The sequence below is a fragment of the Trachurus trachurus genome, assembly GCF_905171665.1.
Source record: "Trachurus trachurus genome assembly, chromosome: 16".
Lineage (NCBI taxonomy): Eukaryota > Metazoa > Chordata > Actinopteri > Carangiformes > Carangidae > Trachurus > Trachurus trachurus.
Window position 1 is genome coordinate 28,010,295 of NC_139902.1, and position 15,222 is coordinate 28,025,516.

General features: G+C 39.5%; 1 protein-coding gene across 1 annotated transcript; it reads left to right on the plus strand.

Moving 5' to 3' along the window:
• Positions 1-5,022: 5,022 nt before the first annotated feature.
• On the plus strand, positions 5,023-12,762 carry ggctb (gamma-glutamylcyclotransferase b; the record flags this gene model as incomplete). The annotated part of the gene is made up of 4 exons (XM_083990334.1): positions 5,023-5,133; positions 5,222-5,367; positions 7,384-7,516; positions 12,598-12,762. The coding sequence occupies 4 exons, from the start codon at positions 5,023-5,025 to the stop codon at positions 12,760-12,762; spliced, it is 555 nt and encodes a 184-aa protein (XP_083846460.1).
• Positions 12,763-15,222: the final 2,460 nt, after the last annotated feature.

Here is a 15,222-nt window from a genome sequence, read left to right on the forward strand (position 1 = left end):
CATATATATCATGTATATAACTATTATAGCCTACATATTAGCTACACGTATTTTCATATATCTGAAATATATTTAAATATAAATGGAGTCCATTATTCCCTAATTTTTGATATTTCACTAACACATGTACAGTATTAGTAATCATATAGCCTACAGATATAGATTGATTAAACATCCTTTTGATCATAAATAATTGTTAAGTTTCATTGTTTTATTTTGCGTTGTTGTCTTGTATTTTACTGTTGTTCTTTTTTATTCTGAGTTTAAATAATCTTTCATTCATTCATTCATTCATTCATTCATTCAATAATGGTTCCAGTTTCATAGATAATTTTTTATTAGGCATGTGAACCGAATGAAATTGAGATTTACTGCCATGAATTCCTCATTACATTAGGAAAAGTGTTGTTATTTATCGTCAGGCACCGCTTTGGTCAGCCCAGGTTGCTCTGTGGGGTCCTAGAGTGAGAGAATGCACCTGTTACTATAGTAACCAACAGCGCCGCGGCTCCGTCTCCCTGGACTACGGAGAAATTGTCAACTCAAAGTGTAAGTTTAGTACCGTCATTAATCCGTACTGAGTGTTTGTAATATTGAAGTGTTTAGTGTTTTGTATAAATTAAACGGGTTTCTGTTGTTTGTCACGCACAGATTCACCCATTAATGAGCTAACGTTAGCTACCGGAGCTACTGTAGTGGTTTGGGGAATGCTAACTGAGCTAATCTGTTAGCATTCTCTGTTTACATTATGTTTACATCAGGTGTCTTCAACGTTTTTCAGGCCAAAGACCCCCCAAATGATTAAGAGATGGAGCAGAGACCCACTAGTGTTTTATATTAAACTGGGCCCAGTACCATGTATAAATTCAGCTTGTTATTGTGCATTCAATACTAAGCTATTCAAATAATATACAGATTCATATTATGTTTTTATTTTAAACGTAAAGTGTACAAGGTGCAGTGAGTAGGGCAGCCATGCTTCTGCCATTTTTAATGCCAATATCAGTATCAACAATGTCTGTCAACTGCATGATAATCATGCACTCGAGCTATTCAAATTGACGTTTTTATTTGAAACAAATGTGGAAACTAAAAGATATAAAACATTGTCTAATCCACCAGAAATCCCCCTGCAGCACCTCCGCAGACCGCCTAGGGGTCACGGACCCCCTGTTGAAGACCTCTGGTCTATAGGATACTGCTAGCACGGTAAAGCCTGATGTTTTTGTTTTGTTTTGTTTAGCTGTAAGTAGCCTAACTTATAGCATAATACTCACTGTAATATCTGATATTTTTAATATTTCAAATTATGGTACTATCATATTATCTAATCTAGTTTCTGCGGTAAACACACACACATACACATTACACATACACAGACTCACTCACTGCTGAGCTAATGCTACCAAGCTGCAGGCCAGCTCCAGACTGCCCCAAAATGGAGGCATTTTGCCCCTAAGATTTGAGACAGTGCAAGTTAATTCTTCATCTACTTGTGTGCATGTGCAGCCAGTAAATTAGCAGTTTTGTTTTGTTTTGTTTTTTCGTTGTTTTAACACTGGTTAAAAGTGGAAAAGGCGAATCTGGTATCTGTCATTACAGGTGTCAGTCCAATGTGTGTGTGAGGATCAAGAATGAAAAGGAAATGTGAATATTTGCTTTGCAAGTCGATTTACGATGTCCGCCCCTAAATTTTCTGCTCCTAAAATTTTAAGTTAGGGGGCCACTGTGCTCCTTGTGAAAAAAAAAAGTTAGCCTGCAGTCCTGAACTGTGTGTGTGAATGCTATCTGAATGCTTAGCTATCTATGTTTACATAAGGTTCGCACACTAAATCCTAATGTGTTTATGTTTTAAATGGGTTAGGGGTAGGGTGTTTGTTTTTTTGCTATTATACATTGGTCAAACCTGAAATCATCACACCATCAAAGCATATTTAAAGAATACTTACAATCAAATGAGGTAATTATTACAGGTGGTTATGTTCGCAGAAAGCCAACACAGGTGTCCTGTTTTTTGCTGACAAACAGAAAAAAAAAGGGGAGCGACTACAGAGTGATTTTGTTTGGAAACATGGTTCACAGCACAGGATGTTTACATTTGTGAATGTACTCATTCATTCATTCATTCATTCATTCATTCATTCATTCATTCATTCATTCATTCATTCAGGTTCATTCATTCACTGTCACACATACTTTAGCCTACTAAATACAATGAAAAGATGTTTTGGAAAAGTGCCTTCACTTTTGACCAGTGCTTGTTAGCGGAAAAAAAAAAAAGGCGTGTACGTATTTAGTTTATTGATTTATACATGTTATTAATACGTACAACAATTACTGAGTCAGTTTAATTTATGAGTGAAGCAGCGGGCGTGTTAATGTTTAATTGTGGTATCTATCAGTCATTGGCATGAGCTGGCTAATGAGAGGCTCCTCAGTGATGTTTGTGACCCTGAGCAGGATAAACAGTTTATTATTAATCTGATCAGACTTTGTCACCAGATGATTGACGAGAGCCTGCTGAGATATCAAACCATCCGCAGCCTTTAAATAATAAACTCTAAACACATTAGATAAGATGACAATGAGCAGTGACTGATCATCTGTTTGTTATCAAGTATAACAATAAATACTCCCACGCAATCATCCTTTAAAGACCGTTAAAGCTCACCGACACACACACACATACACACACTGGTTTGGTTTTCTGCATGGGGTGATACAGTGTAAAGTACAACACTCACACCGGCAGAGTCAGTCGACGTCTGTAACACACACACACAAACACACACACACACACACACACACAAGAAGCTGTCAAGGTACAGTAGCAGGAATGTGCTGATCCGCAGAGCGAATGTTATAAAATTACAGTAATTGTGAAGCAAACACACACACACACACACACAAGAAGCATGTGTGTCACTGTGGCGTGTTTGTACTGTACTCTGTTTTTTATTTGAAATTGTGTGAGTGGTTTTACAGTGATACGGACAAAATACATGTTTATTATCCTCTGTAGCTGAGTATGACAAAGACGTGATGACTCATCGTCGGTCACATGTGGCTGCTGGATGGTTTTCATGAGACAGAGGCGTGTAAGGTTAATGACCGGGTAAAACCACGGAGGTAAAAGCAGTTCCTGCTTCAAGTTAAGATATACACAGTGATCTGCCGTAAAGAAAAAAAAACACAGGGGAAAATTACAAAAGGAAGGGAAAAACACATTTCCTGTAACACATTAACTCTGCTGCATCCACTTATTATAGAAAACCTTTTTTGTTTTACATACAGGCTAGTTAGGCCACAGATTTTGCACCAATATACATGAAAAATTAAATACTGTTCCCCTTAACAAAAAATATTTATAAAACAGAATAGATAAAAAACAACAAAACAAACGCACATCAACATAAAAAGATAAAAACACAAAGCTGGAGCCTTAGCACAGTGTGTTCTGTTCTGACGTCCACATTAAAGCATCAAATTTGTACATTTTAAGACAGAAAACAACTTATTTAAACATAAAAACCATCAAAAATTGCCATGTGTACGCATCAGTTTTGAGCATCTTCACACATTTGGGCGTTTTGGTGTCAGTGGCTCCTCTGTTTTTTTTCTGTTGTCTAAAAAACTACTACAAAATGTAACTGATGTACATCTCAAATTCAATTTCACTACTTTTACTCTATAGGTTCAACTTGTCCCTCCTGTCTTCTTGGATACGATATCCCAATGGAAACTACTGGTGGAGGCTGACAACCACATGACGGTAAATATACAGGTGCATCTCAATAAATTTGAATATAGCCTAATGGAAAAATCTAAAGTCAAATAGCCTCAACCAAGTATTGAGCATATAAATGAGAATACTTTTCAAAAGGCCAACATTTCCATATTTAAAGTGCTTTTTTTAATGGTTGTAATATTCCTCTTTTTTTTTGAGATACTGAATTTTAGGTCTTCATTAAATGTGAAGCCATAACCATTACACTTAAAAGAAATCAAATAAATAAAGACATTAACTGTTTCATTCTGTGTGTAATGGATCTATATAATGTATTGGTTTCACAGGGTTCCTATGCAAGTATGGAAAAGTATGGAATTTGATTTTATACTTTTCCAGGTCTGGAAAAGTATGGAAAATGGAAACTATTACATGGAAATATATTTATCTTAATACTCATCTGGGTTTGGTGTGATCTAAGTTATTTGGGTTAATTATTTTGTGTGCGCTGGAAATTATTTGGTGACATAATGGCACACAAATTCAAAATAATGAAAACAAATGATTAATTGCATAATTTATTTACATGATACACATTGTCAAATGTGTAGAAACCTGGTTTCACTTTTTTTAATTGAATTACTGATGTAAATGAACTTTTCCATGATATTCTAATTTATTGAGTTATAATAAACTGAAAACTATATTTATTTTGTCGTGTCGTCTATTTGGTTATTTGAGGCCCTTATTTCTAATCCCCGTTTTGATTAATATGTGGTGTATTGGTCATAGTGGTGTTTTTTATTACGAGGCCTCATTTATTTACAGTTTATAGTTTTGACCCAACACTTCCTGTAATTGTTTCAAAGTAAAAGTCATCCAGTGTTTCGTAACAGGGCTTTTATTGCTGTGTTGCAGAAATCGTATTTGACTCGTTTCCGGTTGCTACTGTGTCTGTTGTTTACATGCTGTCCAGATTTCTGTGTGTGTGTATGTGTGTATATGAGTGAGTGTGTGTGTGTGTGCTCTCTGCTGTTGGCTCAACACACGAGGCAAACTGTGTATTGTGCGCGTGAATAGCGCTCGGTGGCAGCGCGGGGGGATTAGCATGAGAATGGTTTGTGAGTGCTGGAAGGCCACAGCTTCATTTCAGTCCCCCGCTCTCTCACCTGCACCTCCGCTCCTCCCGACGCTCAGCTGTGGCTCAGCTCGGCTCTCCACTTCTTCATCTCCGCCTCCTCCACCTCCTCCTCCTCCTCCTCCTCCTCCTCCTCCTGCCACAGCCTGCTGACAACATGGAGAACAACTACACCTTCCTCTACTTTGCATACGGCAGCAACCTCCTGAAGGAGCGGCTCCAGCTCAAGAACCCCTCCGCCACCGTTCACTGCGTCGCCCGGCTGAAGGTACCAACGCCTCAGTGTGATTGATCGGCTCTTCTCAGCCGCACATACTCTACGTCCTCATGACTTCTTTTGTTTTTCTCCCTTTCAGGACTATAGGCTGGTGTTTGGGAACCACAAAGGCCTGGCCAGCGACCGGTGGCACGGAGGCGTGGCCACCATAGAGAACAGCCCAGGTGACGAGGTGTGGGGCGTCGTCTGGAGGATGAACATGTCCGATCTGGAGTCTCTAGACAGGTGAAGGTCCCATTATGACAGCTCTACTCAATTTAAAGCAGAAGTAAGCGATCCGGTCGTTTTGGCTAATGCTGCGTTCCAGGCAGGCTTTTGAAACCGTAAATTACAGCTTCAAGTCACGACTTACGACTTTGTAGCGTTCCAGGCAACCCACTCGTGTTTCTCCGACCTGTTTTACCGGTGAAAGTCACTATAACGGCCACTCGTAACTTCCGACCTGTGAACTCGTACCAGATCGAACTGGTACGACTTCACAGGTCGGAAAACCACGAGTTACGGGCTGCCCTGAACGCACCATAACTTCTTGTCAGCCGACGGAGTTAGCAGCCCCCGCCCTCGTCATGGATCCATTGGTCCTCGTCCCTACGTCACCACATTCAGGCGCATCCCTTGGCTGCACACACAGCCCTGCATGCCGTTCTCTCTCCTCATTGGATAAAACTTGTAGGATACGAGAAAAGTTTTCTCCTCGGCTCAGAGCAGAGCAGAGTGACTGACAGACCCGTGTTTCGGTCCAAACTCTCTATGTAAGTGATTGCTGTCGGAAGATATAACTATTTAAGACTTATATTAACACAAAAATATCGCTTACTTCTGCTTTAACCTCCAGGAGCCCAGTTGTTCAAAAGGTGATCTGATTGGATACTGGATAATGGATTGGGTCAAATCTTTAAAAAAATGTTTTAAAAAAAAGGTTGTTCAAAACTAAAAACTGATTCTGAGATCATTTTAGATCACGTGATCCAATCTTGGTTTTAATCTTAATCAAATCCTCAGTTTGTGTTGTTCCAAAGTTTTTAGGAGGTTCAATAAAACTTTGATCCAAAATAATCAGGATTATTCTGATCCCAACAGTTTGGTGGAATCAGGATGGATTTCATTTCATTCATTTAAATTCAAACTGGTCAAATAAACAACATTTATAATGTAGTATTATACATTTATTGATTTATATTTTGCACCTGATTTTAAATAAGTAAATAAAGTGAACTTTTGATGATTCCACAAATGAAATGAAATTTAAAGCTGGAGTTTGAAATTTGAAGTTTGAATTTGAAACACATGGAAAAATATCACAATGTATTTGACGGATGTACTGGCCTCAGTTGTTCAAAAGGTTTAATCTGGATCAAACTGTGAAAAAATTTGAAATCCTCTTTTTTTGCTATCCAGGATCACGTGAACCGTCTTTACTTTTATCCCAGTTGTTCAAAGCAAAGTTGGATTGGATCGGTCTCATCCAGATCAAAACTTTTCAAGATGACCAAATCCAGATAATGAGTGCTCTAAATGTGACTGTGCATCACACTGAAGCCTGATGGGTAGGTAAACAACAGGTACAACAGCAGCATGGGGTCACTCACAGTGTGTTTATTTTAAAATGGGGTGTATTTATTGTTTTCTGTGCTGTTTTTTGTTTCTTCCATGTCTTTTAAACAGCCAGACGTTATCTGACCTGCAACAAATAAATAAAAAACTAAACAAATTTGCAGTAGATTAGTCAAACACATTGTGAATATTGTTCCATGTGTTTATAATTCAAACTTCAAAATACAAATTTCAATTTTCATTTAATTATCCAGTAGTTGGGGGAAAGTTATTTTATTTTTCCAAAATAATCAAAAAGTTAACTTTATTTTCTTTAACACTAAAATTAAAAAATCAGGTGCAAAATATCAATGTTTATTTGACCAGTTTGAATTTAATTCAATTAAAACCAAGATCACGTGATCTAATCCGATCTCAGAATCCGTGTTTTAGTTTTGAACAACCCATTTTCAAGATTTGATCCAATCCATTATCCAAAATCCGATCAGATTACCTTGGAACAACTCGGCCCTGGTGTTTTCCTGTGATACTGACATCCAACATGTGTGTGTCTGTGTTCGTGTGTGTGTGTGTGTGTGTGTGTGTGTGTGTGTGTGTGTGTGTGTGTGTGTGTGTGTGTGTGTGTGTGTGTGTGTGTGTGTGTGTGTGTGTGTGTGTGTGTGTGTGTGTGTGTGTGTGTGCACCCAGTCAGGAGAACGTGACATTAGGCGCCTACAGTCCCGTGGAGCTCCCAGTGAAGACAAAAGGCCAGGAGCTCAACTGTCGCACCTACATAATGAACAGCTGTGTGTACGCCCCGCCGTCGCCTCAGTACCTGCAGGTAAGACACGACCCGACTTGACCGCTCGCTCTCCTCTCTTCTCCTCTCCTCTCCTCTCCTCTCCACTCATTATCTACTCACCCTCATGTGGACTAAGGGCTGGGAGAAGTTTCAGAGTCCTCCGTGCCTTCTCTGAGTAACAGCGGGGCTCCGTGCAGCACTGCATGTCCATATAGTGGTTGTGAATGGTGCTCACTTTTCTTCGTCCAAAAAGACACACCAAAAAACAATTCAAATACCTCCATACTGCTCGTCTGTAATGTCCCTCTTGTATTGAAGCCCCGACATGAGAAATTGTTCAGAAAAAAATTAAATAAGTCTATGTTTTAAGCTTGTTTGTAGCGGAAGCTCCCAGTGTCTCAGTTCACTGCTCTTCCTGTGTCTGTGCAAATCTCGCGTGATTTGCACTGACCGGCGGAACAATTTCTCATGTCGGGGCTTCAATACAAGAGGGACATTACAGACGAGCAGCATGGAGGTATTTGGATGTTTTTTGTTGTGTCTTTTTGGACGAAGAAAAGTGAGCACCATTCACAACCATTATATGGACATGCAGTGCTGCGCGGACCCCCCCGTAACTCCAAGAAGGCACGGAGGACTCTGAAAATTCCCCCAGCCCTTAGTCGACATGAGGGTGAGTAGATAATGAGTGAAATTTGAATTTTGGGTAAACTATCCCTTTAAGGCGTGTACATGCCAAAGCTGAATCCCAATCCTATTATCTGGGCGTCTTAATCGGAGTTGGAGAACTCCGATATTAGTCGGACTAACGCGTTTACATGCACTCAGTTGTCCAGTTATAGTCGAATTAAGGCAATAATTCGGTTTAAGTGTCATGTAAACGTACTGTAAACGTAAGTGTCAGCGGTGGATGAAAGTCACAGATCTTTATAATACAGCAGCATGAAAATACTTTATTATTGAAGTGATATCCTGCATTCGGAGCTCTGTGATACGAGCATACAGTAAATACAGAAAGACTATCAGCAGAATATCACATCAACACTGATATGTTATCATCACGTGCAACATTATTAGATGATGAACTAAAAGACGTTTTACTGTTGAAGGAGAGAGTTCATCTACTGTAGATTAACTTTTGTGTGAGATCAATCTGATCATAGGCAGAGGACAGAGAATAAAGGGGGAGGAGTCATTGATCAGTTTTCCTGTAGCTCCTCGGCAGGACGCCGCATGTGTTGAAGGAAAATGTCGACACAGAGACACAGTGAGACCGATGTGTGTGAGCAGTGGAGGTCTGTGGCTCACAGCAGGCTGCACACACACACACACACACACACACACACTGTTCAACTAGGAAGGAGGTGATCACGGCTGGTTTCGGTCTTTTTGGATTTGTTGATGGAAAGAAAAACATTCACAGCATTCATTTGACAGTTTATCAGGAACATCTGTCTTAAACTAAACCAGCAGTAGATTTTCCAATGGTCAATTTCTGCTGAAACAATTTTAAAGGTGTTTCTCCAATAAATTTATATTATAGTGTGAAGCATTGGTTAAAGGGATAGTTCAACATTTTGCCAAATTGGCATAATCCCTATAGTCATATCAGTAGGTTCGTTACCTTTAATTGTCGGTGCAAGCTATTTTTAGAACGGTGGAGCAGAGCCGCGAGCTGTTCAGAGCTACGCTACGGAGGCTAATGGGATTTCTTGGTTTCCCTCATCAAACTCATCAAATACACAATATCCAACAACTCCAAAACTCTCTTGTGGACAAGTTGTGACCTGCACATTCACCACGCTATGAGATAATAACAGAACGTTACGAGACAGAGTTGTTTTAGAGGTAAATTCATGCAAAACCGCTGATGCACGTGTCCTTTGGGGTCAGTTTTTTGGCAAGCAGTCTCTGCATTTGCCTCTGGTTTCAGGTTTGTTCAGTTTACAGCTCCCAGTTCAATTAAGTTAGAAAAGGAAAAGCACAACACATACAATAATCATTCATTGAACATAACAACTCTGACACTCAACTCTTAATTTTCAGTAAATCAGTTCAACTCATGGTTTGCTCCATCATCACAGATCAGAGGACGTAGTTTACGAACATGAGGCCCTGTGTCGTCGTGAGAGAGACAGTCAAACTCATATGAGACGGTCTGGTCCCTGGATGACGCACCGTTTCACGTCGCTTAGCAACCTTGACCACACATAACTTGAGGTTTTAAGCCCCCGCACAACACAGAGCTGAAATCTAAAAGTGGATCTTCCTTTTAATTACTTACTAATTCACATATAAATGACTCATTAAAGGACAGTGACCTCTAGTAATGCTCATCTAAATGAAAATCTTAGTCATATTTTATACTTGAGACAAAATTATTATTATTAATAGGAGAAAAATATGTTTCCAAACCAGTTAGAAGAAGTTAATTTATAAAAGTTTAGTCCCTTTATGGGTAACCCTTTAATTTACAGGTCGCTCATTACGTGATAATGTCAAGAAATAACAATTAATTATGTGATAATGTCAAGAAATACCCTAGAAATAACAATCAGTTTCATAGTAATGTCATGTTTTCATAAAGGCAAAAGATTACACATGCTGTTCATGCACTGAATTGTTCTCCACCAAGTCCTTGCAATTTGCCGTTATTTCTACGCTATGTTTCTAGACATTACGACGCAATTACTTGTTATTTCTTGACATTATCACGTAATTAGCGGCCTGTAAATTAAAGGGTTACCGATTATGTACATTTCACAGCTGAAAAGATCCTCTTATCCACAGAGGTGGGTAGAGTGGCCAAACATTTTAAGTAGTAAGTAAGTAAGAGTATTGTTACTTTAGAATAATATTACTCAAGGAAAAGTAAAAAGTAGCCATCCAAATATTTACTTGAGTAAGAGTAAGAAAGTACTTGGTGAAAAAACTACTCAAGTACTGAGTAACTGCTGAGTACCCTCTGATTTATTTGTTTAATGATCAGCGCATGAATGTAATCAAATATCAAATATACAAAAATATAAAATAGCAATGAAGAAATTCAGATATTGCCAAATAACAACACTTAACAACTAAGAAAATAAATGAAATCTTTACAAAATAACATAAAGTAAAGTATAAAGTACCTCTGACAAAACAAAACAAACAGATCGCGCATTGGATCGATAAAAAGAATCAGCGAGTAGCGAGTGGAATGTAGCTCAATGTAATGGGTTTCTTCTTCACAAATATACTCAAGTAAAAGTAAAAAGTATGCTGCATTAATAGGCAAGGCAAGGCAATATACTACTATTACAAGTACAGTTTATCCCAAAAGTTACTCTACTAAATGTAATGGAGTAAATGTAGCCTCCTCTGCTTATCCACAATCTAACATCATATAAATGTGCTGTATGGAGTTATAGGCAGTGATTAATGTGTGATGAGGAAGCTGCTGTTGACTCGACATCGTCCTGCAGCCACAGCGCGTTGCGTGACTGACTGATGGATGGATGGATGGTGACAGTGTAAATGACCTCTGTGATGTCAAACGTGGAGGTTTTTTTGATGTTGTTGTTGTTGTTTTGCATCAGGAGACGAAAACAATACGATCGCGAATCAGGTCAGAGGCGGCAGCGGCGTCATCGCCTATTCACTCCCACCGCAGCTCCTCTCTGTGAAGCATCTGGAATAGGATCAGTCTGCACACACACACACACACACACACACACACATACTGTACATACACACCCCTGGTCACCTGACCTGGGTGTGTGTGTGTGTGTGTGTGTGTGTGTGTGTGATCCTCAGGTCGGGACAGTCAGGACACGCCCCCCTGACATCCAGCGAGTTAGACCTCGACCAGATTGTTCCTTTGCACATGTGAGAGCTCCGATCATGCCTGAGGCTTTGTCCGTCGTCCACAGAGTCACACGCAGGAGTCGCAGCATTGTTCCCTCTGCATGTGTGTGTGTGCGTGTGTGTTTCACAAAGTTTCTTCTTCAGTTTTGTTGTGAAGATCAACTCCCGAGGATCTGTGAGTCCTGAAGGTTTTTTTTAACAATGGGCTCGGAGAGAGAGAGAGGGGGCGGGGCTAAGCTTGACATCATATTTCATGAATGACCCTACTCACTGTGTCTGCTGTGATTGGTCGACAGGTAGGTAGATAGATAGATAGATAGATAGATAGATAGATAGATAGATAGATAGATAGATAGATAGATAGATAGATAGATAGATAGATAGATAGATAGAGAGATAGAGAGATAGAGAGATAGATAGAAAGATGATGATAGATAGAAAGATGATGATAGATTGATTGACTGATCGATCGATCGATTGATTGAAAGATAGATAGATAGATTGAGATAGATAGATAGACAGACAGACAGACAGACAGACAGACAGACAGATATATATTGATATATAGAGAGAGATATATATAGATAGATAGATTGATTGATTGATTGATTGAGAGAGAGATGATAGATAGATAGATAGATAGATAGATAGATAGATAGATAGATAGATAGATAGATAGATAGATAGATAGATAGATAAATAGATAGATAGATAGATAGATAGATAGATAGATAGATAGATAGATAGATAGATAGATAGATAGATAGATAGATAGATAGATAGAGGGTTTCCCGCAGCGCTTTCCTGTTAAGGCGGCCGCCTTAACAGGAAAGCGCTGCCGCCTAAACTAACGTCTTAAAAAAATAAAAATGTAGCGATATTCCCCGCCGCCGCGACCCCCCCCCGTCGGATGAGCGCCTTCATTCATCTCCGCATCTTCTCATACACACCACAGAGAAGCGCGCATGCATAACAGCAGCGCGCGTGGCAAAACTTTAATACGGCGCCACCCCCCCCCCCCCGCCAACAGGACAGACACCACCTTAACTAACACATTTTCTGGGGGAAACACTGAGATAGATAGATAGATAGATAGATAGATAGATAGATAGATAGATAGATAGATAGATAGATAGATGCATGCATGCATGCATGCATGCATACACACACACACACACACACACACACACACACACACACATACATACATACATACATACATACATACATACATACATAGATTGATTGACTGATAGATTGATTACCTGCCACAGGTGATCGTGATGGGGGCGCAGCAGAACGGGCTGCCGAGGGATTACCAGGAGAAGCTGCGGTTGATCAAGACCAACATGTACGAGGGTCCGCTGCCGGTGATGGCGGAGCTGGAGCGGGCCTGGAGGAGAGCCAGGGAGCGGGACGACCAGCTGGCGCACGCCTGAGGCCGCGGGCGCCGCCGCCGAGTCCACGTCCACGTCCTCGTCACATCATCATCATCATCATCATCATCATCATCATCATCAGTTCTCCTTTAGGGCGGCTGCTCCTGGCCCCAAACATGGCCGACCCAGCTCTGTGTGTGACCACTCTCTCGTTCACTCCTCTCTACTCACTATATAATGATTTCTATATGGAGGACGATATGGTGAGCTCACCGGTAAAATGAACAGACACTTTCGGACACGAAAAATTAATTAATTACGATTTTACGTTGCATAATTAAAGCAGGTAACCCTTTAATTAATTTACAGGCCGGTAATTACGTGGTAATGTCCAAAAAAATTGCCAAGAAATACCAATTAATTGCGTAGTAATGTCTTGAAATTACGGTCAATTTTGTAGTAATGTCGATAAATGTAGCCAAAAAATAACGAGTGATTGCGTAGAAATAGCCCAGAAATATCGGTCAATTGCAACGACTTGATGGAGAAAGATTCTGACCATTTTCCCAAAAAATTCAAGGCATGAAAAGGTTACCCCATTCTCACGCTGCATTATATATATATATAAGTGTATATTAATACTCACTAAACATTCAAATGGCATATCCACTATATACTGAGTAGTGAGTGATTTCGACAACATGGAGGTGTGAGATCCACCTTTTCCACCTGTGGAGTGAATATTTATATTTATATATTTATATATAGTATATACTGTATATATATATTCAGTATATAAACAGACCCCAGCACGAGGATCAACACTACTTCAGGCTGTTCACTTTCCTTTTTGCTTCACTATCGTGCCTTTATGTTTTTATGGCTGAGATATTTTCAGAGCTTATTTCCTGCTCGTAACATCACCTATGAGTCATGGACAATTACAATAAAGGGTCATTCCACTGTTTCTCAAAGTCTTTGCCTATAAAGTGAGATACACTATCTGACCCCTCACACACAACCACACACACACACACACACACACACAACCACACACGCACACACACACACACACACACACACACACACACACACACACACACACACACACACACACACACACACACACACACACAGCCCTGAACATGGCACGGAGCTCCTGCTCCTCTGAACCAACACAATCACAATTCTTCAGTTGATATCATTCAATAATGTTCATTATTGAAATAAATAAATCTCTTTCTTCAGGAGTATTTTAATACTTTGTTCAAATTAAAGATAATCACATAACACATTCCACATCAGGTCAATAATCAGCTTAAATGTCACATTAATGACAACTATATCACTATAATTTAAGTTACCACATTTCAATTCACTTTAATAAACTGGATATAACCAAGAAGCAGTGAAGAGTTCATATAATGACCATTTAAACATATTTATTTCCTTTAATAATACTTTTAAAAAGAAAAGGTGAGTCGAATCCACCCACCTCTCACCTGTCTCTGAGACAAACTGATGAAGCTTCAGCCTCCACCAGCTACTTGGATCTTCATAAACAACAAATTAAAAATAAACTTTAAGTTCTGTTATTAATTTGTAAATAAAATAATCAATTTCCTCCATGGTTTAGCACCTTCTCACCTATTCCGCCATTTACCTTCTTAGCTATCTGACCTTTTACCTGTCTCAGGTCCCCTGGTGCCCCTGGTTCCTCTCTTGATAGTTGTAAAAACCACCTCAAGACCTACTTTTATGTTCTTGCTTAAAGGTCCAGTGTGCCGTACAAACATGGCGGCGCAAGATGGCGACACTCTCTAAATCAAGAACCTTGCTATAAGAATAATTAAAAGGCTACAAAAACCAAACAAATTTTATTTTATAGTGGTTATACACTTATATAAATATAGTCATAGGTAGTATATTCAGATTTTGCCAATAAACCTTGACAAATATTACACACTAGACCTTTAATCCTACCTTGTATTTATTTTTCTATTTATCAATTTTTTTTAAACCTTAAACCAGATTTTCAGAATATTAATACGGTATGCTACTTATTAATATAGTTAATATTATTGAGTCTTAGGAACGATGACGCAGGTTTTTTCAGTGATCTGATTGCTCAGTAGTTTTTAGACTGTTAACAGATACAGATATCTCGCTGCTGCATCAGTTACCATGGCATGGTGACGGTGATGATGGGGGCAAGTTCATTGAATACATCATTTATATACGCAGTCTGCCTGCCTGTGATCCTTCCTGAGCCCCGGCCTCCTGCTCCATTAACGGTGAAGGAATGAACAGCTCGTTGTGTGGTGTGACTCATCATCATCACTTCATCGCTCTACAGAAAAAAAAAAAACGTTACCATGGAGCTAACACGTACAGACGGGCCACACTGATGTTTTAAATCCTGAATGATGTGTCACTGTTTTCTGAAGAAGGTGACAGGAAGTCAGAAAGTCTGTGGGAGCAGAGTGAGAGGATGTTCAAGTTTGTTTTGGTGTCAGACCC